At 48.6% G+C, this 24,746-nt stretch overlaps 2 protein-coding genes across 2 annotated transcripts in view; one reads left to right on the forward strand and one right to left on the reverse strand.

Moving 5' to 3' along the window:
* CNNM3 (cyclin and CBS domain divalent metal cation transport mediator 3) overlaps positions 1–5,546 on the forward strand; it is a 73,545-nt gene extending 67,999 nt beyond the window's left edge. The window contains exon 8 of the mRNA XM_075346212.1: positions 5,052–5,546. Within this exon, the coding sequence (XP_075202327.1) occupies positions 5,052–5,116 (65 nt within the window). The 3' untranslated portion in view covers positions 5,117–5,546. The remainder of the gene's footprint in view (positions 1–5,051) is intronic.
* Positions 5,547–9,065: 3,519 nt separating this feature from the next.
* Positions 9,066–21,149, reverse strand: ANKRD39 (ankyrin repeat domain 39). Its single transcript, XM_075346215.1, has 4 exons — positions 20,946–21,149; positions 16,702–16,805; positions 9,788–9,991; positions 9,066–9,678 (listed from the first exon to the last, which is right to left on the reverse strand). The coding sequence occupies exons 1-4, from the start codon at positions 21,070–21,072 to the stop codon at positions 9,541–9,543; spliced, it is 573 nt and encodes a 190-aa protein (XP_075202330.1). The 5' UTR covers positions 21,073–21,149; the 3' UTR covers positions 9,066–9,540.
* Positions 21,150–24,746: the final 3,597 nt, after the last annotated feature.

Raw genomic sequence — 24,746 nt, forward strand, 5'->3', positions numbered from 1 at the left:
CAGAACGTGGAAGATTTTCTTATCCTGGTGCTCGGCTCAGGGAGTGTCTCCCTGGCCATTTGCATTACCCAAGTTTCTTTCCTTCCTGCAATCGGGGTTAGAAAAGGGCTTGTCGCTCAGCTCCCTTAAAGGGCAAGTTTCGGCACTATCCGTGTTTTTTCAGAAGCGTCTAGCACGTCTGTCTAAGGTGCGCACGTTCCTGCAGGGGGTCTGTCATATTGTGCCCCCGTACAAGCGACCGTTAGATCCATGGGATCTGAACAGGGTACTAGTTGCTCTCCAGAAGCCGCCCTTCGAGCCTCTGAAGGAAGTTTCCTTTTCTCGGCTGTCGCAGAAAGTGGCGTTTCTTGTTGCGATCACATCGCTTCGGCGAGTGTCTGAGCTGGCAGCTCTGTCATCCAAGGCTCCCTTCCTGGTGTTCCACCAGGACAAGGTTGTGCTGCGCCCCATTCCGGAGTTTCTTCCTAAGGTCGTATCCTCTTTTCATCTTAATCAGGATATTTCCTTGCCTTCTTTTTGCCCTCATCCGGTTCACCGGTATGAAAAGGACTTACGTTTGCTAGATCTGGTGAGAGCACTCAGAATCTACATTTCCCGCACGGCGCCCATACGCCGTGCCGATGCACTTTTCGTCCTTGTCGCTGGTCCGCGCAAGGGGTTGCAGGCTTCTAAAGCCACCCTGGCTCGATGGATCAAAGAACCAATTCTAGAGGCCTACCGTTCTGCGGGGCTTCCGGTTCCTTCAGGGCTAAAAGCCCACTCAACCAGAGCCGTGGGTGCGTCCTGGGCATTACGTCACCAGGCTTCGGCTCAACAGGTGTGCCAGGCAGCTACCTGGTCCAGTCTGCACACTTTCACCAAGCATTATCAGGTGCATACCTATGCTTCGGCGGATGCCAGCTTAGGTAGAAGAGTCCTGCAGGCGGCAGTGACACCCCCGTAGGGGAGGGCTGTTTTGCAGCTCTAACATGAGGTATTTATTTACCCACCCAGGGACAGCTTTTGGACGTCCCAATCGTCTGGGTCTCCCAATAGAGCGCTGAAGAAGAAGGGAATTTTGTTACTTACCGTAAATTCCTTTTCTTCTAGCTCTTATTGGGAGACCCAGCACCCGCCCTGTTGTCCTTCGGGATGTTTTTTTGTTGTTTGCGGGTACACATGTTGTTCATGTTGAACGGTTTTTCAGTTCTCCGATGTTATTCGGAGTTAATTTGTTTAAACCAGTTATTGGCTTCCTCCTTCTTGCTTTGGCACTAAAACTGGAGAACCCGTGATACCACGGGGGGGGTATAGCCAGAGGGGGAGGGGCCTTGCACTTTTAATGTAGTGCTTTGTGTGGCCTCCAGAGGGCAGTAGCTATACCCCAATCGTCTGGGTCTCCCAATAAGAGCTAGAAGAAAAGGAATTTACGGTAAGTAACAAAATTCCCTTCTTCTTCTAGCTCCAATTAGGAGACCCAGCACCCGCCCCTGTTCCCTTCGGGCTGTTGTTCTTTGTGTACACATGTTGTTCATGTTGAATGGTTTCAGTTCTCCGAAATTCCTTCGGATTGAGTTTACTTTAAACCAATTTATAACTTTTCCTCCTTCTTGCTTTTGCACCAAAACTGAGGAGCCCGTGATGCACGGGGGGTGTATAGGCAGAAGGGGAGGGGCTTTACACTTTTAAGTGTAATACTTTGTGTGGCTTCCGGAGGCAGAAGCTATACACCCAATTGTCTGGGTCTCCCAATTGGAGCTAGAAGAAAAGGAATTTACGGTAAGTAAACAAAATTCCCTTCTTCATTTGGAAATCGCGGTCCCAGAGTCTGGAGGAAGAGTGGAGAGGCCACAATCCAAGCTGCTTGAGGTCTAGTGTGAAGTTTCCAGAATCAGTGATGGTTTGGGGATCCATGTCATCTGCTGGTGTATCTCCACTGTGTTTTATCAAGACCAAAGTAAGCGCAGCCGTCTACCAGGAAATTTTAGAGCACTTCATGCTTCCCTCTGCTGACAAGATTTTTGGAGGTGGAAATTTAATTTTCCAGCAGCACTTGGCACCTGTCCACATTGCCAAAAATACCAATACCTGGTTTACTAACCACAGTATCACTGCGATTGATTGGCCAGCAAACTCGCCTGACCTAAACCCCATAGAGAATCTATGGAGTATTGTCAAGAGGAAGATGAGAAACACCAGACCCAACAATGCAGACGAGCTGAAGGCTGCCATCAAAGCAACCTGGGCTTCCATAACACCTCAGCAGTGCCACAGGCTGATCGCCTCCATGCCACGCCGCATTAATGCAAGAGGAGCCCCGACCAAGTACTGAGGCATTTACTGTACAGACTTTTCAGTAGGCGCCAACATTTCTGAGTGTAAAACCATTTTTTCAGTTGGTCTTACATATTCTAATTTTCTGAGATAATGACACTTGGGTTTTCATTGGCTGTAACCATAATCATCAACAACATTAACAGAAATAAACACTTGAAATAGATCCCTCTGTGTGTAATGACTCTATATAATATATAGGAATAGATCATTCTGTGTGTAATGACGCTATATAATATATAAGAATAGATCCCTCTGTGTGTAATGACTATATAATATATAGGAATAGATCACTCTGTGTGTAATGACTCTATATAATATATGCGTATCACTTTTTGTATTCAATTACTGAAATAAATTGAGTTTTTGATATTCTAGTTTATTGAGATACACTTGTAACTGCTTCTTGCCTCATTACTGGCCCCTCAGCATTCTCTCACAGGTGGCTGGTTCTATGGCAAGAACTGCACGTTTACAAGCTCTTTGATATAAAGCTTGAAAGCACTGCTCTGGATCTGTCCAGATTCTGTTCCCAGGATCTCTCTGATTCTGTGAAGTATCAGCGAGCACTGTCTGGACTAATGGTGCAGCCATGCCGCTGGTCTGAACTGTCAATCATCAGCATGGCTCCACCTCCGGACAAGCTGGGGAGTAATTTGCTCCTAAAAACACAATGAAACAATAATTACTATAAACATATCTTCAGCTCATTTACCATTAAAACCAAAGCTATTGCCACTAACGCATCACTGCAATTTTATAACCAATACCTCAGGTGTATCGTCTCCTTCATATAACCCTTTTTGGGATTTGTATACCATATCACATATAGGCAAGGCTACAAGAAAGCAACACAGAAGACATCCTTCCACATCATTTTCCTTCATTCAGCTGGCGGGATATAGATTTCATAGACTTGTGGGAATTGTCAGTAAAACCTATAGCCCAAGCTGCTCGTGTCATTCACATTGCCGTATGGAGACTGCTATTGTTCTGGACTGCAGTTCATACATATCCTGCGCACACAGCCTCTGAGTATTTGGCTGCAGAAATTTCTCTGCATCTCTTGGCAGAAAAAAAAAAATCTAGTTTTTGGTGCAATTTTTCTAGGGTTTTCTATGCACTCTGGGGGTGGGAAAGCGCTGAAAGAATTGATATGCTGTAGATTTATTTTTCTGCACCAAATCTGCAAGGAAATAAGCAACATATTCCCAAACCGCCAGGATTCTCATTCATTTTGCTGGCATAAGGATATGCACGCAGTTCTGACAAATCTCCACTAAAAAAAAAGCACTTTGTGAACAGGGCCTAACAAAGCATTCGGTTTAAAAGGTAACATGTAATAAGAAATATACCACAAAGATATACCCTCCTCACCATTTAATGTTATATGGGTACAAATACCTCCCAAGCTTGTACACAAGGATAGGGTATTCATATATGATAACGTGGAGATCTGCCATCACTTTTTGATCAATGGAGATTTGTCTTAGTGATTGACCAGCCCACTGACCTAGAGAATGAAGGGCTGCCAGGCAAACTAAAGTGAATAGTGTTGGGTCCATTTACACAGACTGATCGGTGGCACTAAATGACTGGCAATTGCAGTGAACAATGCACATTTGAGCAACCTGTAATATATTGCTCAGTTTGCACAGGCTACCCCGGTTCTCAGCAGTGCGTCCTGTCTACACACTGCCGAAACGATGATATTTTGCACTACACAAAAGATCATTTCACCCAACGAACAAGCACAGTGCTCGTTCATGTGATCTTCAGCCTATTTACACTGTAAGATAAGCATGAAACCAATATTGTTAACTCATTCACGATAATCACTATAAATGCAGCTTTAGCTTATGGCACAGCCGCGTGGCCAGGCTCATTGCTGTGTATGTAAATCAGTGCTAGAGAGCAGACCGCCTAGTGACTATACAGTGATGCCACATATCAAGTGAAGCCTGTTCCCCAGCACTAAACGTCCATAAAGATTTTACAGAGTGTAGATAAAACTTCACATTTATTTGGAGTTTAAAATAAGTAAAACATAACTCCTCTGATCAACGCGTCAGAGGCGGTCGTCCTTGGTCCATAGTTGATGATCATGACTAAGGACGACCACGTCTGAAACGCGTTGATCAGAGGAGTTATGTTTTACTTATTTTAAACTCCAAATAAATGTGAAGTTTTATCTACACTCTGTAAAATCTTTATGGACGTTCAGTGCTGGGGAACCGCCTTCACTTGATTACCTCCAGCCTTGCCACCATACAAGCACCGTCTGGATTCTCTACCTGGAATTTACCTTGTGGTGGTGAGCTGAAACACGCTTTTTTTTCTATTATTGGTGATGCCACATAGTATGTCATCACTTTCATGCATTACAATACCCCTTTAACGTTCTAATTTCTGTGCAATATGGGCAGAGGGCATCTTGATGGCTCGCTGGTTGCACAGACCCTCAGGAAATCATGAATGTGTGCATCCCACAACTTCCATCACATGGGCCTCTGGTTGTGTACATGGTCAGTTTGCGCTTCATCTGTTCAGTACTTGCATTCATAACCCGGTCATCAGACCTGGGACTTCTTTGTGGATTTGTTCAGCTCTTCGTATGCTTGTATCAAGAATGCTATTCCTTTTCATTATTTCCAAATCTTCTTCTCTGTGACCTTCGTGTTATCCAGTGAGCATCTGGACCATGGAGTCACATGATAATTATATATTTAATCTTCCAGAAACAAAGAAGGAAGCGAGGAAAGATGCTGAAATGCAGCGGCGGGCGGAGAAGTCGTCGCCCTGACCACCCTTACCTCACCTGAGAAGCCTGGGATCAACCGTGACCAGAAACTCCTAACTGGAGTGGACAATATCTTACCGATGCCATTTCAATGTGCCATTTTCTACAATGAACAATACTGTGTGAAGACAGCATGAAGGCGGTGGATTTTCCTGGCAGGTCACCGGGACATCGCATCCGCCGTAGTGGGAGCAATGCAGACGTTTCTTCGAGCAGCTCCGTCCACAGCGCAGTTTGTACATAGTGTTACAGCAGCCCTGCTGCCATGTCTCCTGGAGGGGGACAGCCTGAAGATTGTGAAGGTGGAGAGGGGATTCATTCTTTATAGGATCTATACATAGATATGCTATATATGTTTATTTTGTATTCTGCTAATCGGGGGTTGGGGCTGAAAATTGGAAGCATTTATGACTATGAAAACAATTTATCCTCATGTTCTGTGGTGTGTGATAACTACATTCACATGTAGGGCAAGGTGCACCCAGCCTGTAGCATGGAGCGGACGCTTTTCCACCTTAGGCCAGAATCACACTTGTGAGTGCATCACGTGTAACTCGCGCGTGTCTCTCATTGAATAACTCAGCATAGACTCGCACTCTCCGGACAGGAGCGGGTCAGTTGCATGTATGTCTATGCAGCTGAGACGCTCCTTTTCGGAGAGTTTGAGTCCGTGCCGGGTGATTCAATGAGAGACTTGCGCGAGTTACACGCGATGAACTCGCAAGTGTAACTCTGGCCTTAGGCAACCATTCATCAGAAGGCAAAAGTGTGGCCAGAGCTGGACTACAGCAAAATAGTTTTCTGTACTGAACTGGAAAGAGCAGCAAACTGTGCCTTACTAGACCTAGGACCTGTGCAAGGAAACAAACATATTACAGTGCCTACAAGTAGTATTCAACCCCCTGCAGATTTAGCAGGTTCACACATTCGGAATTAACTTGGCATTGTGACATTTGGACTGTAGATCAGCCTGGAAGTGTGAAATGCACTGCAGCAAAAAAGAATGTTATTTCTTTTTTTTTAAATTGTGAAAAGTTTATTCAGAGGGTCATTTATTATTCAACCCCTCAAACCACCAGAATTCTGTTTGGTTCCCCTAAAGTATTAAGAAGTATTTCAGGCACAAAGAACAATGAGCTTCACATGTTTGGATTAATTATCTCTTTTTACAGCCTTTTCTGACTAAGACCCTCCCCAAACTTGTGAACAGCACTCATACTTGGTCAACGTGGGAAAAACAAAGGAGCATTCCAAGGCCATCAGAGACAAGATCGTGGAGGATCACAAGGCTGGCAAGGGGTACAAAACCCTTTCCAAGGAGTTGGGCCTACCTGTCTCCACTGTTGGGAGCATCATCCGGAAGTGGAAGGCTTATGGAACTACTGTTAGCCTTCCACGGCCTGGACAGCCTTTGAAAGTTTCCACCCGTGCCGAGGCCAGGCTTGTCCGAAGAGTCAAGGCTAACCCAAGGACAACAAGGAAGGAGCTCCGGGAAGATCTCATGGCAGTGGGGACATTGGTTTCAGTCAATACCATAAGTAACGTACTCCACCGCAATAGTTTCCGTTACAGACGAGCCCGTAAGGAACCTTTACTTTCAAAGCGTCATGTCAAGGCTCGTCTACAGTTTGCTCATGATCACTTGGAGGACTCTGAGACAGACTGGTTCAAGGTTCTCTGGTCTGATGAGACCAAGATCGAGATCTTTGGTGCCAACCACACACGTGACGTTTGGAGACTGGATGGCACTGCATACGACCCCAAGAATACCATCCCTACAGTCAAGCATGGTGGTGGCAGCATCATGCTGTGGGGCTGTTTCTCAGCCAAGGGGCCTGGCCATCTGGTCCGCATCCATGGGAAGATGGATAGCACGGCCTACCTGGAGATTTTGGCCAAGAACCTCCGCTCCTCCATCAAGGATCTTAAGATGGGTCGTCATTTCATCTTCCAACAAGACAACGACCCAAAGCACACAGCCAAGAAAACCAAGGCCTGGTTCAAGAGGGAAAAAATCAAGGTGTTGCAGTGGCCTAGTCAGTCTCCTGACCTTAACCCAATTGAAAACTTGTGGAAGGAGCTCAAGATTAAAGACCACATGCGACACCCAAAGAACCTAGATAACTTGGAGAAGATCTGCATGGAGGAGTGGGCCAAGATAACTCCAGAGACCTGTGCCGGCCTGATCAGGTCTTATAAAAGACGATTATTAGCTGTAATTGCAAACAAGGGTTATTCCACAAAATATTAAACCTAGGGGTTGAATAATAATTGACCCACACTTTTATGTTGGAAATTTATTAAAATTTAACTGAGCAACATAACTTGTTGGTTTGTAAGATTTATGCATCTGTTAATAAATCCTGCTCTTGTTTGAAGTTTGCAGGCTCTAACTTATCTGCATCTTATCAAACCTGCTAAATCTGCAGGGGGTTGAATACTACTTGTAGGCACTGTATATACACAGTGGGTCACTATTGGTGTCAAATGCCTTGGTATCCAGCCTGACCTTTCCCATTGTCATGCTCACACCCCCGCGTGAATGTATGTGCCCAGCAGTGGGAACAGACACAATGTGGACTGAACCATAGAGAGCTTGTGTGACTGCTCTATTAAATTAACACCCCCCCCCCAAAAATAATATATGCCCTGAACCAGAGTTCGCCAACCTTTCTGACTTTGAGAGCAACATTCAGCTCCAACAGAGAATCGTGAGCCACATTTAGGTCCTGATCCCACACAGTGGTGAGACCCAGTGCCCCCATTACTGGTATAATAACAGCCAGAGCTTTTCCACATAAATCACCACACCGAGGCAGTATGCATTACCCCTATTCAGATTTGCTCTATTCAGGGCTACTCACAAAAGTAACTGTCTAAAGACCTGCTGTTCATAGTTATTTTCTAAATGTGGTGTTAAAGTTGTGTGCCCTTGACCAGGATTCACAGCATTTTAGGCGCAGCATGCTTCAGCTGCGTCCAAAACATTGCGCTGTACACTACAAGCACAGTGGATGGCATTTATAGAAATCCCATGCCCACTCTGTGTATACTGTCCACAGCGTAAACTGACCTGTGGTGCGCCTCTCCGAGCCTCAAGCACGTCAACTGTTTTGTGCGGAGACGCAAGTGTTCTACACAGGGAGAGACAACTGCCCAAGCCTGGATCGTAGGCACAAGCCACTGTGGTCTCCTGCGAAGGAGACTCGTGACCCCGCAGGTTGGAACACAGCGGGTTCTGATTGTGCGCACACACCCTAAGGGCGGCGTCACGCGCTAAGATATATCGGGCGATATGTCGTCGGGGGTCACGGATTCCGTGACGTACATCCGGCATCGTTAGACATATCGTAGCGTGTGACAGCTACGAACGACTGTGAACGAGCAAAAATACTCACCTTATCGTTGCTCATTGACACGTCGTTCATTTTCAAAATGTCAGTCCTCCTTCTGTGCTCTGGTTGTTCATCGTTCCCGAGGCAGCACATATCGCTCCGTATGACACCCCGGGAACGATGAACACAGCTTACCTGCGTCCCACCGGCAATGCGGAAGGAAGGAGGTGGGCGGGATGTTACACACAGCGATGTCGTCCGGGAGGTAAGTGCGTGTGACGGGGCTAACGACTTTGTGCACCACGGGCAACTAAGTGCCCGTAACGCACAAACGACGGGGGCGGGTACGATCGCACGATAGGCTGGCGTCACACGGTACGATCTAAGGCACAAAGCTGGCAGACATCATGGGTCCAGGAACCACAGCTTGGGGAACCCTGCCCTAAACCTTACAAACTGTTTTGGGTAACTGCTGCCTACCCTGGTTTTCAGCCCCACTCCAGTCCTCTTCTGACTTGCGTAACTTCAGTTGCCACATGCTGGATCACACTGGAGTTTGTGTGAAAAGTCTGTCACACAAGTCATAAAAGCAACCAGAGCTGCGCTGGAAACCGGAGGAGATGGCAATTGGTACTTTAATACACAGATACTACACTACACCCATGTATACACAGGTTTAGGGCATAACTTTTTGTTTAAAGTGCTTCTTTATAGTTTTTAGATGGTACATTCCTGCTAACGCTTCATTCACACAGGACATTTGCCCCCTCCCCCATATTTCCACAATTAGTGGGGGTGTCGGTGGCCAGACCCAAGCGAGAGTACATTTAGCATGGATCCCGAGGGTAGGAGATAAATGTTTGTAGGACAATACTTTTCCAATTCTTCTGCAGAGTATAGAGGTGCACACACCCAAAAGGGCTTTCTTTTTCATCTCTTGCCCCATGTGCGGTAACGATAATGATCCTCCAGCACAAACCATCTGCAAGTGACCCAGTCCTCTACATCCTCATACGTGGAAAATGTTCTGGTCAGCAAAGCCAGCAGCCATATTGTATGAGAACGTCTCTCTATGATACCAGTCACTAAGTATCAAGAAGAAAACACATCTGCCATACTGGACGGTGCGAGGTCTGCGGCCGTGTGTCCTCTGCAGTCTTTTACATCCAATAGCCCCTTACAGTGTTGAAGAAGGTAGAGAGACAACTCCCGGTGACCGCCTTCTGCTGCCTGTCCAAGAAATGACACGAGAGATGAAAAATGGGGGAGACAATATATGTGTGGTTGTGTATATATCACACTGCACAAACACTATAGCACTATAGAGAGAGGGGTTCACCTTGTGAAGCACGGTCCTCTTGTCTGAGTCTGTCTTGGTAGGGTCAGCCCCGTTCTCCAGTAGCCGCTGTACCACCTGGATGTGTCCGCAGTATGCGGCGCGGTGCAGGGCTGTGCTGCCACCGTGGGTCTGGGCGTTGCTGTCAGCACCGCTCTTCAGCAATAAGCTGCACACGGGTAAGTGACCGTGTCGGCTGCTGTAGTGCTAAGTGACAAACAACAAAAACATCCAATGAAAAATATAAAACTTACAATGTCAGTGCATAGAGGCAGGATGTCACGTGTGCAAAATCTGGTAGAACAAAGTGCAGAGAAGGACATCGCCATATCCTTGCACAACATGAAATAAGACCTGGAGCTGAAGGTGCTGGGTGTTACCCTATCAGATCGGTGGGGTCTATCAGTAAAGAAGTGCAAATCTATTGTCAGGACTCTGGTCCAGTCATCTCAATATTCAGGGGCCGCTGGACGGGTGCCTTGTAAACCTGTGTGCTTGCAGATAGGAGGTGTTTCTTTGTCGCTCCATTGGGAGACCCAGACAATTGGGGTGTATAGCTTCTGCCTCCGGAGGCCACACAAAGTATTACACTTAAAAGTGTAAAGCCCCTCCCCTTCTGCCTATACACCCCCCGTGCCTCACGGGCACCTCAGTTTTTATGCTTTGTGCGAAGGAGGCACACATGCACGCATATCTCCACATCTTAGTCAGCAGCAGCTGCTGACTAGGTCGGATGGAAGAAAAAAGAGGACCCATAACAGGGCCCCCAGCATGCTCCCTTCTCACCCCACTTTTGTCGGCGGTGCGGTTAAGGTTGAGGTACCCATTGCGGGTACACAGGCAGGAGCCAACATGCTGTTTTCCTTCCCCATCCCTGCAGGGCTCTGGGTGAAGTGGGATCCTAATCGGTCTCCAGGCACATGGGGCCGTGCTCCCTCCGCAGCCCCTGGGGAATCTGCTGGACAGGAGCCGGGTATCGTCAGGGACAAGGCCCTGCTACTGGAGGTACTCTGTGTCCCCCTGGGGGACCGCGCTTGTGCCATACACACCGCAGCGCTGCTGCGTGTGTTAGTGCGCCGGGGACTACCGCGCTGGCCGCGCTTATTTGCCGGCCGCGCTTATAACTTTAGTCCCCGGCTTTTGCGGCCTAGTTTCGTTTTCTCCCGCCCCCAGGCCTGCCAGTCAGGGGAAGGGCGGGACGCTGCACAGGACGTCAGGCTGAGGGCTGGAGCATACTGTGTATTCTCCTCCCCCCTCATACAGCACAGTGGGGCATCAGATTCCCGCACTTTCTGGGGCACGCCCACGGCCCCCTCCTCCCCACAGAACGCCGACAGCCATTACTGTCAGCAACTCTGACGCTGGAGAGGAGAGAAAGCACGGCTCTGGGAGACCCAGGCAAGGGAATCTGTTGATCACACAACCGCTTTCAGCGGTCGGTAAGCAGCACCTGAGTGCTGGCCCCACTGAGTGCTGAAGTGTATATATATATATATATATATATATATATATATATATATATATATATATATATATATGCTTATATGCTGTACATTTACACTGTACGGTCGCACTGTTGATTTTTGGCTATATACCCTCCTGGATTGTACTCAGAGGAGACAACAGCATGTCGTCCGCAAAAAGCAAGGGTGCCAAAGCACAGGCTTACTTTGCCACCTGTACTTCATGTGCGGCTATACTACCGGCAGGTTCCACCGATCCTCATTGTGTGCAATGCTCGGCCCCTGTGGCACTTACTCAGCCGGAGCCTCTGCCACTGGTGGCCCAAGGGGAACCACCTGTTACCACTGTCCAGGTGACAGGGACAGAGTTTGCAATATTTGCTGACAAACTGTCTGAGAGTATGGATAAATGGTCTGCTAAGATACTAGAAGCCTTGCAGTCCAGGCCGGTAACTCAGGCCCCGGGCACTGTTGTTTCATTGACTCCAGGCCCCCCTCAGTTGGAGCAGCAAAATGCTCCTGGGGTGTCTTATAGGTCCCAACATGAGATCTCTGACATGGACCGCAGTCCCAGACCACCTAAGCGGGCTCGCTGGGAAATTCCCTCGACTTCATCACACTGCTCAGGGTCTCAGCAGGACTCTCTGGACGATGAAGCGGAGGTGGCAGATCAGGATTCTGATCCTGAAGCCGCTCTCAACCTAGATACGCCAGAGGGAGACGCCATAGTGAATGACCTTATAGCGTCCATCAATCAGGTGTTGGAGCTTTTTCCCCCAGCGCCTCCAATTGAGGAGTCAGCTTCTCAGCAGGAGAAATTCCGTTTTAGGTTTCCTAAGCGTACATTGAGTACGTTTCTGAATCACTCCGACTTCAGAGAGTCAGTCCAGAAGCACCGAGCTTGTCCAGATAAACGCTTTTCTAAGCGCCTTAAGGACACACGTTACCCTTTCCCCCCTGACGTTGTCAAGGTTTGGGCTCAGTGTCCCAAAGTGGATCCTCCAGTCTCCAGACTGGCGGCTAGATCCATAGTTGCAGTGGAAGATGGGGCTTCACTCAAAGATGCCACTGACAGACAGATGGAGCTCTGGTTGAAATCCATCTATGAGGCTATCGGCGCGTCCTTTGCTCCGGCATTCGCAGCCGTATGGGCCCTCCAAGCTATCTCAGCTTGTCACTCGCAGATTAATGCAGTCACACGTGCCTCTGCTCCGCAGGTGGTGTCATTAACCACTCAGGCGTCGGCGTTTGCGGCCTACGCCATTAATGCTATCCTGGACTCTACGAGCCGTACGGCGGTAGCATCCGCCAATTCGGTTGTGGTCCGCAGGGCCATGTGGCTACGTGAATGGAAGGCAGACTCGGCTTCCAAAAAAATTCTTAACCGGGTTGCCATTTTCTGGCGACCGCCTGTTTGGTGAGCGATTAGATGAAATCATTAAACAATCCAAGGGAAAGGATTCTTCCTTACCCCAGCCCAAACAGAAGAGACCTCAACAACGGAAGGGACAATCGAGATTTCGGTCCTTTCGGCCCGCGGGCAGGTCTCAATTCTCATCGTCCAACAGGCCACAGAAGAGTCAGTCGAACTCCGATTCATGGCGGTCTAAGTCACGTCCTAAAAAGACCGCCGGAGGAACCGCTTCTAAAGCGGCCTCCTCATGACTTTCGGCCTCTTCACACCGCATCCTCGGTCGGTGGCAGGCTCTCCCGCTTTTGCGACGCCTGGCTGCCACAGGTACAAGACCGTTGGGTGAGAGACATTCTGTCTCACGGTTACAGGATAGAGTTCAGCTCTCGTCCTCTCGCTCTTCTTCAGGCGGTGTGCACTTTGAAGGCAGAAGGAGTGGTGATCCCTGTTCCTCTACAGCAACAGGGTCACGGTTTTTACTCCAACCTGTTTGTGGTGCCAAAAAAGGACGGATCTTCCGTCCTGTTCTGGACCTAAAACTGCTCAACAAACACGTGAAAACCAGGCGGTTCCGGATGGAGTCGCTCCGCTCCGTCATCGCCTCAATGTCCCAAGGAGACTTCCTGGCATCAATCGACATCAAAGATGCTTATCTCCACGTACCGATTGCACCAGAGCATCAGTGCTTCCTGCGTTTCGCCATAGGAAACGAACACCTTCAGTTCGTGGCACTGCCTTTCGGCTTGGCGACAGCACCACGGGTCTTCACCAAGGTCATGGCTACAGTGGTAGCAGTCCTACACTCTCAGGGACACTCGGTGATACCTTACTTAGACGATCTGCTTGTCAAGGCACCCTCTCGAGTGGCTTGCCAACACAGCCTGAACATTGCTCTGGAGACTCTCCAGAGATTCGGGTGGATCATCAATTTCCCAAAGTCAAATCTGACACCGGCCCAATCACTGACATATCTTGGCATGGAGTTTCATACTCTCTCAGCGATAGTGAAGCTTCCGCTGGACAAACAGCGTTCACTACAGACAGGGTTGCAATCTCTCCTTCAAGGCCAGTCACACCCCTTGAGGCGCCTCATGCACTTCCTAGGGAAGATGGTGGCAGCAATGGAGGCAGTTCCTTTTGCGCAGTTTCATCTGCGTCCACTTCAATGGGACATTCTCCGCAAATGGGACAGGAAGTCGACGTCCCTCGACAGGAACGTTTCCCTTTCTCAGGCAGCCAAAGCCTTCCCTTCGGTGGTGGCTTCTTCCCACTTCATTGTCGAAGGGGAAATCCTTCCTACCCCCATCCTGGGCGGTGGTCACGACGGACGCGAGTCTATCAGGGTGGGGAGCGGTCTTTCTCCACCACAGAGCTCAGGGTACCTGGACTCAGCCAGAGTCCTCCCTGCAGATCAATGTTCTGGAGATAAGGGCAGTGTATCTTGCCCTAACGGCGTTCCAGCCGTGGCTGAAAGGCAAACAGATCCGAATTCAGTCGGACAACTCCACAGCGGTGGCATACATCAACCACCAAGGCGGAACACGCAGTCGGCAAGCCTTCCAGGAAGTCCGGCGGATTCTGCTGTGGGTGGAAGCCACAGCATCCACCATATCCGCAGTTCACATCCCGGGCGTAGAAAACTGGGAAGCAGATTTTCTCAGTCGCCAGGGCATGGACGCAGGGGAATGGTCCCTTCACCCGGACGTGTTTCAAGAGATCTGTTGCCGCTGGGGGATGCCGGACGTCGACCTAATGGCGTCACGGCACAACAACAAGGTCCCGGCATTCATGGCACGGTCTCAAGATCACAGAGCTCTGGCGGCAGACGCATTAGTGCAGGATTGGTCCCAGTTTCAACTGCCTTATGTGTTTCCTCCTCTGGCACTGTTGCCCAGAGTGTTACGCAAGATCAGGTCCGATTGCCGCCGCGCCATCCTCGTCGCCCCAGACTGGCCGAGGAGGTCGTGGTACCCGGATCTGTGGCATCTCACGGTGGGTCAACCGTGGGCACTACCAGACCGACCAGACTTGCTATCTCAAGGTCCGTTTTTCCATCTGAATTCTGCGGCCCTCAACCTGACTGTGTGGCCATTGAGTCCTGGGTCCTAGCGTCTTCAGGGTTGTCTCAAGAGGTCATTGCCACTATGAGGCAGGCCAAGAAACCAACGTCCGCCAAGATCTACCACAGGACATGGAGAATCTTCTTATCCTGGTGCTCTGATCAGGGTTTTACTCCCTGGCCATTTGCCTTACCTACCTTTCTGTCCTTCCTTCAATCCGGATTGGAAAAAGGTTTGTCGCTTGGCTCCCTTAAGGGACAAGTCTCAGCGCTCTCTGTGTTTTTTCAGAAGCGCCTAGCCAGACATCCAAAGGTACGCACGTTCCTGCAGGGGGTTTGTCACATAGTCCCTCCTTACAAGCGTCCGTTAGAGCCCTGGGATCTGAACAGGGTTCTGATGGCTCTTCAGAAACCACCCTTCGAGCCAATGACGGATATTTCTCTTTCACGCCTTTCACAGAAAGTTGTCTTCCTAGTAGCAGTCACATCGCTTCGGAGAGTGTCTGAGCTAGCAGCGCTGTCATGCAAAGCTCCTTTCCTGGTGTTTCACCAGGACAAGGTAGTTCTGCGGCCCGTTCCGGAATTTCTCCCTAAGGTGGTGTCACCCTTTCATCTCAATCAGGATATCTCCTTACCTTCTCTTTGTCCACATCCAGTTCACCAATGTGAAAAGGATTTGCACTTGTTGGATCTAGTGAGAGCACTCAGATTCTACATTTCTCGTACGGCGCCCCTGCGCCGCTCGGATGCACTCTTTGTCCTTGTCGCTGGCCAGCGTAAAGGGTCACAGGCTTCCAAATCAACCCTGGCTCGGTGGATTAAGGAACTAATTCTCGAAGCCTACCGTTCTTCTGGGCTTCCGGTTCCATCAGGGCTGAAGGCCCATTCTACCAGAGCTGTGGGTGCGTCCTGGGCTTTGCGGCACCAGGCTACGGCTCAGCAGGTGTGTCAGGCGGCTACCTGGTCGAGCCTGCACACTTTCACGAAACACTATCAGGTGCATGCCTATGCTTCGGCAGATGCCAGCCTAGGTAGGCGAGTCCTTCAGGCGGCGGTTGCCCACCTGTAGGAAAGGGCCGTTTTTACGGCTCTATTACGAGGTATTATTTTACCCACCCAGGGACTGCTTTTGGATGTCCCAATTGTCTGGGTCTCCCAATGGAGCGACAAAGAAGAAGGGAATTTTGTTTACTTACCGTAAATTCCTTTTCTTCTAGCTCCAATTGGGAGACCCAGCACCCGCCCCTGTTCCCTTCGGGCTGTTGTTCTTTGTGTACACATGTTGTTCATGTTGAATGGTTTCAGTTCTCCGAAATTTCTTCGGATTGAATTTACTTTAAACCAATTTATAACTTTCCTCCTTCTTGCTTTTGCACCAAAACTGAGGTGCCCGTGAGGCACGGGGGGTGTATAGGCAGAAGGGGAGGGGCTCTACACTTTTAAGTGTAATACTTTGTGTGGCCTCCGGAGGCAGAAGCTATACACCCCAATTGTCTGGGTCTCCCAATTGGAGCTAGAAGAAAAGGAATTTACGGTAAGTAAACAAAATTCCCTTCTTTGTAGGACTGTCATCCGGTGGCCACTGAATATTGACGAGTAGTGATGAGCACACACTACCATGCTCGAGTACTCAGCACTCATTAAGAGCAGTTGGATGTGACTCGAGCACCCGATTATAATGGAAGTCAATGGAGAACTCGACCATTTTTCGGGGGAAAATTCTCAAGTTCCCCATTGATTTCCATCATAATCGGTTCTTGAGGTACACCCATCCAAACATCAAGCTGCTCTTAACAAGTACCTGAGCATGGTGGTGCTTGCTCCTCACTATTGATGAGTGACAAACAGGGTCCGGTCAATAAATTTGTTCATCTTTAGTCACCATGAGGCTGGATGACCCCATTAAGTGATGGCATAGCTGATATACGATACACACACGTGTGAATGGGGCCTAAAAGAAATGACAAATAATAGAGAAGATCACCAGCGCTGTGTAGCCAAAGTTGTCAGGCAGGTTGGGATCTGTTCCCTTCTCGATAAATCGCTGTACTCTCTTCAGGTCTCCATCCATCGCTGCCGCCCATATACCTGGAATAATCAGATTGTAGATGATGAGATTGTACACCAACCTCAGAACTTACCAACATTCTTCAGTCATTGCAGAGCATATAATATTAAAGGGACTGTGAGCACAGGATGACTGTGCAAACCAAGCACAGGTGCATCATGGTGGCCAAACACTTAAATCCACCTTCCCACCTGCTTGTATTACCTCTATCTCCACCCTGCCCTCCTCTGTGATTTTCGGCTCTGGCTTTTTAGGAGGCAGAGATAGATGGAAAACAAGCAGGTGGGAAAGTGCCCTTAAATGTTTGGCCACCATGATGCACCAAGCGCCTGTACTTGGTTTGAAGACAGTCTGTGTTGACAGAGTCCCTGTAAAGCTACCTTTACATATCAGACATGCTCTAAGGATTCTTGGGGGAAGACCCTAATCAAAGACCCTGACAAATCGTGAGAGTGCAGTGGTCATGACTAGTGAAGGACGAGCGTCCTTGTTACTTGATCGAGTCTCGAGCAACAGAAATTGAAAATGCTCAAGTTTCCCATTGACTTCCATTATACTCGATAATAAGTCGTGTTGGAGCTCCATCGCGTATCAAGCAGTGCTGAGCGCGCTCATCCATCACTAGTGATGACTAATGTTGAGAGAGCGTGATCAACACTGCTCCATACAGCATTGGGGAGCTTGGGAAGCCCGGACAAGTATTGCAAGTGCTCGCAGGTGTCATCCATGAAACGACCGCAACGCACAGGCTTGCTTCACTGCATGATGGGTGCAGGCACCCCAGGGACAGCCAGTCGCAGTCTCTGAATGGCTCTCACTGCGGGTTAAAACAACATTTTTGAATGTTGTGTGTCAAAAAAATCCCTCCCGGAAATGCTTTTTAAGGCTGGCTGTATGTGTGTGGAGAGCCGAACTCCCACTCATTGACTTCCATTATACTCGTTACTTGAGTTGAGCCTCCTGGACTCTACTGCTTGCTCATCTCTAGCCATGACCAAGTCCCTTTAGGTCTATTCAATAAAGCGCCTTTGTAGCGAATTCTCCTCACTACTTGTTGGAAATGTCTCACTGTTAGGACCCCCAGCAAGAAGCTGTAGCGCCACCATATGGGAAATAAAGCATTACACAGGGATGATGCACATCAGTGGGTTGCATGTTTAATTAATATGCACTGCTTATATGGCACTATTTATTCCACAGCACTGTAAGTCATCACCACTGTCCCCATAGGGAATGTAGATTATGAGCCCCAATCACTGTCTTGGAGTGTGGGAGGAAACTGGAGAACCAGGAAAAAACCCACAGAAACACGGGGAGAACATACAAACTCCTGCAGATGTTGTCCTTGGTGGGACTTGAACTCAGGACCCGAGAGCTAAAAGCACCAGTGCTAATAACAGGACGGGTCCTCCAGAGAAAGACTCTGCTGTACTCGCTCTCAGAGCAAGAAATCAGGCTCCTGAGACGCGTAATGTGTTCTGGGAAAATGAATTAAATTTCCACCTCTGCTCGGAGCTGATGAGAACTACAATACTAGGTCAGTGTACGGCACTGCAGAGCGCAGAGTTGTGTTTAGCTATTCTCATATGTATGTGGACTGGTGAACACGTGCCCTCAGCCACTACATGTAACTCCTCCTGGCCACGGTCACCCAATCAGGAGTCCAGAGACTTTCTACTAAGTCCAACTTCAGTGTTTCAAACAGGCATAACGGGAGGTTACAGTGCCCGGACCCCCAGCCAAACGTCTGGCAGGTTTTTAGGTTCTGTTCACAAGCAGTTGTTTTTTTTTTTTGTTGCTGCATTTTTTCCCCCTGACCGAATATGAGAACTGCAGCGTTTTAGAACTCTGCAGCATGGCAATTCTTCCAGCCGTTTCCCACCCGTAGACAGCAACGAGAGCAAATATGCTGCAAAAAACAGTGAACCAGTTGGACTATGAGACTATAGTATTTTTATTTGCTGCATTTATGTGAATAAAACATGCACTGCAGACCCCCGGTATATAGGGGTATACACTGTGGTGGTGCAGCAGACCCCCGGTATATAGGGGTATACACTGTGGTGGTGCAGCAGACCCCCGGTATATAGGGGTATACACTGTGGTGGTGCAGCAGACCCCCGGTATATAGGGGTATACACTGTGGTGGTGCAGCAGACCCCCGGTATATAGGGGTATACACTGTGGTGGTGCAGCAGACCCCCGGTATATAGGGGTATACACTGTGGTGGTGCAGCAGACCCCCGGTATATAGGGGTATACACTGTGGTGGTGCAGCAGACCCCCGGTATATAGGGGTATACACTGTGGTGGTGCAGCAGACCCCCGGTATATAGGTATATACTGTGGTGGTGCAGCAGACCCCCGGTATATAGGTATATACTGTGGTGGTGCAGCAGACCCCCGGTATATAGGTATATATTGTGGTGCAGCAGACCCCCGGTATATAGGTATACACTGTGGTGGTGCAGCAGACCCCCGGTATATAGGTATATACTGTGGTGGTGCAGCAGACCCCCGGTATATAGGTATATACTGTGGTGGTGCAGCAGACCCCCGGTATATAGGTATACACTGTGGTGGTGCAGCAGACCCCCGGTATATAGGTATACACTGTGGTGGTGCAGCAGACCCCCGGTATATAGGTATACACTGTGGTGGTGCAGCAGACCCCCGGTATATAGGTATACACTGTGGTGGTGCAGCAGACCCCCGGTATATAGGTATACACTGTGGTGGTGCAGCAGACCCCCGGTATATAGGTATACACTGTGGTGGTGCAGCAGACCCCCGGTATATAGGTATACACTGTGGTGCAGCAGACCCCCGGTATATAGGTATACACTGTGGTGGTGCAGCAGACCCCCGGTATATAGGTATACACTGTGGTGGTGCAGCAGACCCCCGGTATATAGGTATACACTGTGGTGGTGCAGCAGACCCCCGGTATATAGGTATACACTGTGGTGGTGCAGCAGACCCCCGGTACATAGGTATATACTGTGGTGGTGCAGCAGACCCCCGGTATATAGGTATATACTGTGGTGGTGCAGCAGACCCCCGGTATATAGGTATATACTGTGGTGGTGCAGCAGACCCCCGGTATATAGGTATATACTGTGGTGGTGCAGCAGACCCCCGGTATATAGGTATATACTGTGGTGGTGCAGCAGACCCCCGGTATATAGGTATATACTGTGGTGGTGCAGCAGACCCCCGGTATATAGGTATATACTGTGGTGGTGCAGCAGACCCCCGGTATATAGGTATATACTGTGGTGGTGCAGCAGACCCCCGGTATATAGGTATATACTGTGGTGGTGCAGCAGACCCCCGGTATATAGGTATATACTGTGGTGGTGCAGCAGACCCCCGGTATATAGGTATATACTGTGGTGGTGCAGCAGACCCCCGGTATATAGGTATATACTGTGGTGGTGCAGCAGACCCCCGGTATATAGGTATATACTGTGGTGGTGCAGCAGACCCCCGGTATATAGGTATATACTGTGGTGGTGCAGCAGACCCCCGATATATAGGTATATACTGTGGTGGTCCTGCAGACCCCCGATATATAGGTATATATTGTGGTGCAGCAGACCCCCGGTATATATTGTGGTGCAGCAGACCCCCGGTATATATTGTGGTGCAGCAGACCCCCGGTATATATTGTGGTGCAGCAGACCCCCGGTATATATTGTGGTGCAGCAGACCCCCGGTATATATTGTGGTGCAGCAGACCCCCGGTATATATTGTGGTGCAGCAGACCCCCGGTATATAGGTATATATTGTGGTGCAGCAGACCCCCGGTATATATTGTGGTGCAGCAGACCCCCGGTATATATTGTGGTGCAGCAGACCCCCGGTATATATTGTGGTGCAGCAGACCCCCGGTATATATTGTGGTGCAGCAGACCCCCGGTATATATTGTGGTGCAGCAGACCCCCGGTATATAGGTATATATTGTGGTGCAGCAGACCCCCGGTATATAGGTATATATTGTGGTGCAGCAGACCCCCGGTATATAGGTATATATTGTGGTGCAGCAGACCCCCGGTATATATTGTGGTGCAGCAGACCCCCGGTATATAGGTATATACTGTGGTGGTGCAGCAGACCCCCGGTATATACTGTGGTGCAGACCCCCTCACACGTTACCTCTCTGGAAGTCCATCTCCTGCACGGTCTCCCGCACCTCCTGACTTGCTCCGGTGCAGCAGACCTCACACCCCCGGTGTCCCTGCCCCTCTGCGGGGTACGAGCAGCAGACATTGCTGGGGTCCATGGCTCCTCTGTGCTCCCCGGGTTCTAGGCCGCCATGTCTAACCTGCAAGAGCCGGGCGGTCAGCCAATCACAGCAGGAGTACTCCAGCCAATCAAATGGCGTGTAAACACTTGTCTTTTGTAGCTGCATTACTAAAAACTGCCAGCAGATGGCGATCTTGGGATAGTCTATCACTATCAATGGCTCATTATTATTAACTATATTATTATTATTATTCTATTATTTTATTTCTACATTATTATTACATTGTAAAGAATAAGCACTGGGGCTGTTACATTGTTGTTTCTGTTAAGATCAGGCTGAATAAACACATTGTGAATTGATTGCAGTTTTTCTGCTGCTTCAGTTCCAAACAGATTTTGCTGCGGATTTTGTGACCAATAATGTTACTCCATGTATTCCATTGAATGTATGTGCTGCAGATTTTAAAATCGGAACAGCGGGTAAATTTATGTGCTGAAAACTTTTACAACATGTAGAAGAGATTTTATATATAATCTAATTAACTGCTAAGGCCGGAGTCACACTTGCGCGTATCTCGCGACAGATACGACAGTCTCGCATTGCATCACCCAGCATGGCCTGATGCTCTCTGGACAGGATCGTCTCAGCTGCATAGAAATACATACAGCCGACCCGCTCCTGTCAGGAGAGTGTGCGGTCGTGCCGGATGATGCTGATGCGAGATACGGGCAAGTGTGACTCCGGCCTTACTGAATTATGCTGCGGATTTTCCGCACACAGAAAATACAGAACAAGTGCGCACCGTGTGCAGTAAAATGCGGATTAACTTTGCGCAATTGTCAGGTAATCCCTGTGCGGTCCAGCAGGTGGCGCTGTGGTGACTGTATTCGCAGCCTGTGATGTGGGAGGCTTCCGCCATGTCAGCAGTGCAGGGTCTGGATTGCGTCTGCAGAGACGTTTGGCCTCAGTTCAGACAGCACATATGTAAATTACATGAGCTATGTTGTGTCAGTATCTGACACAGGGGGTTAAAGCCTCCAGTCTGCAGTGCAGCCGCCATTTATAGGAATTATCCTATTCATTTCTATCACTTGTAATATTTTACTTTCTAACTTTTTAAGTGCACCAAGCAGATCTCTGAGCACTTATCTGTGATCACGCACTTTCTTCAGACTGTGACCTCCATTTCCTGCTTCCCTGACAATGTGACGATGCTGGGGCACAAGAGTCCTTCCAGAATCACTGGTTTTAGGGGGTAGGGAAGTTGGGCAGAAGCTTAAAGAGTAGAGTTGATCGGACGGCCAATAATCCGGTACCGGCAGATCACTGCTAGATTTTAAAAAAAAAAGAATCCACTCCGGAATCCGGTGCACATATAAGTCAATGGGGACCGGAATTCGGAGGTTAAAAATGTTTGTGGATTGGCTAGGGGGCTAGGAGCAAGCGCGGCATACTCACCGAGGCGCTGTCATGGCGGCACACTCCTTCCGGGTCACGCTGTTACCTTCCGGAGCCAACAATTCAATATTCATGGTTTTCCCCGCCCACCGGTGCATGTTGGTTGCAGCTAGACACGCCCTCACCCTGAGTGGCAGCGTGTCAGCTAACTGCAACCAATCACAGGCGCCAGGACAGCCGGTGGGCGGGGAAAGCAGGGGCACTGTCAGTCAGTTCACGGTGGTAAACACTCGGCAGCACAGTTATAGCACGCGGCTGCAGCCCCAGCTGTCGCGCTGTATCTGTGCTGTGTATCCAGTAGCGCAGAGTCACACGTGCAAGGTTTTGCCGGGTGCTGCCATGGCAGACACACGTGAGCCCCTCGCATGTGTCATTCCGGTGAAAGTAAAAAGAAAAAAAAGACGACGTGTGGTTCCCCCTATTTTCATCCCCAGCCATGATAACGCCGGCCGGGGGCTGGTATATCCTCAGCCCGCAGCCGCCTGGTACTGCCGCATCTATTAGATGTGACCATACCAGTGTGCACTACTGGCTCTTCCCACTGGCGTCATGCGGTGCCAGTCAGGGTAATAGCAGGGGTTAATAGCGGCGCATGGCTGCTGCTAAACCCTAGGTTTGTGATGGTACAGGCATCTATCAGATACCTGCATCACACAAACCTGTAAATGACAGTAAATAAACACAGACACAGAGAACAATCCTTTATTTAGAATAAAATACATTGTGAGCTCCAGAGAATGAATGAGCTGCGCATTGAGCGGTGACGTCACTCAGGTCATTTGCGGTCACAGCTGGAGATTCCCACGGTCCTTCATCTGTGATCGCAGGTAACCTGACCTCAGGTGGAGGTCACTGAGTTCACAGACCTGCATGTCCTAGCAGAAAAATCGCAGTTTTTTTGGCCAAGAGATGCAGATTTTGTGCTGAAATTTTTATACCATATTCCTGCATCCAATCTACACCTCCTGACAAAAAAACGTGGTGTTTTGACGCAATTTTTTTGCCGCGGATATTTTTCCGCGATTTTTGATGCTGCTTTTTGCCAGGAGGTGCACCAGCGTTGAAGGCACCTGGTTTGAAGACTAGCGTCAGTCACAACAGGGCCAGTTGTGGACTGCCCTTCTAAGGGCGGGAGTTTTGTGGGTAACTAAAGGGTCAGCTTAATCCCTGACAGGGCTAGTGACCAAACCACTACTCCCACTACGCCGGTATTTGGACTTATGAACACAGGAGAATTTTGACCTACCATCCGTACAAAAGGATTGGGGTGAGATCATTCCACTTTGAAGTGGTTTTATACTACAATAAGCTTTCTATTTATATGCTTTTTGATTTTCGGTATTGATATTATGTAAATATTTATTGCGTATCAACCATTCCTATGACACTGTGTCTGACATTATATACGTCTAATTAATGGGCTCACAGACGTGTTGATCTGCCTGTGTGTTGTCTCATGGTTAGGCAATAGCCTTGTTTATTGGGGTCCCCCATGGTTTAAACTCTCATAACCCCTGCGCAGGCGCATTAAACATTTTCCCACGGTCCTAATCTCCAGCCACCTTTCTGCGCAAGCGCTCTTTGTTTTTTCTCCCTGCAAGTAATCTCTACCCAGCGCTCATGTCCCTCGCTTAGTTCCACTGTTAAAACACCAAAGACAGTAATCACATTATGAGCGCTGCTTCCCCCCCCCCTTACATATATGTATTTCTTATATTTTATTCTTCATGTGCCAGATTTCATATCCCCAATTCCTTTCTAGTCCTCCATTTTTTTCCATGTGCCATGTGAACGCATCTGTGGAGTTTTTTTTTAACACATTTGCGAAGTTTCCTGATTTTTTATTTTTTATTTTTCATTTGTTTATTTTTCATCCCTATTTTCAAGATCTAATAAATTCTCACCATCAAATAGATATGGTTTATGCACCATTTTCCCTTTATTTTATTTTCATATTCGCATAAAAATTTTCTCTCATTATTCCTTACTTAATATATTTTATTTTTTCATTGAATATTTCAAACACACATTTTTCTTTTGTCTTCTTCTCTCCTTTTTCACTCTTTTTTTCTTTTCTTTTTCATCTTTTTTTCCCCCTTTTTTTTTTTTTTTTGTCAATGCTGGTAACTTTATCCACCGCTGCACGTGTTTATGAGTCACGAAGGGGTGGATGACGTAATCTCTGTATACGTGGCTACATTCAAACACTTATATAGGAGCCTGTGACTCCCTGTTTGCTATAGTCTTTCTTT

Source organism: Anomaloglossus baeobatrachus, chromosome 4 (assembly GCF_048569485.1).
Source record: "Anomaloglossus baeobatrachus isolate aAnoBae1 chromosome 4, aAnoBae1.hap1, whole genome shotgun sequence".
NCBI lineage: Eukaryota > Metazoa > Chordata > Amphibia > Anura > Aromobatidae > Anomaloglossus > Anomaloglossus baeobatrachus.

Coding starts and splice junctions, on each gene's coding strand:
- ANKRD39 (XM_075346215.1), bottom strand. CDS start 21,072: ATGGACCCCAGCAATGTCTGCTGCTCGTACCCCGCAGAGGGGCAGGGA. Junction 16,806..20,945: donor GGAGATGGACTTCCAGAGAG/GTAACGTGTGAG, acceptor TGATTATTCCAG/GTATATGGGCGGCAGCGATG. Junction 9,992..16,701: donor ACTTTGGCTACACAGCGCTG/GTGATCTTCTCT, acceptor TTTGTCACTTAG/CACTACAGCAGCCGACACGG.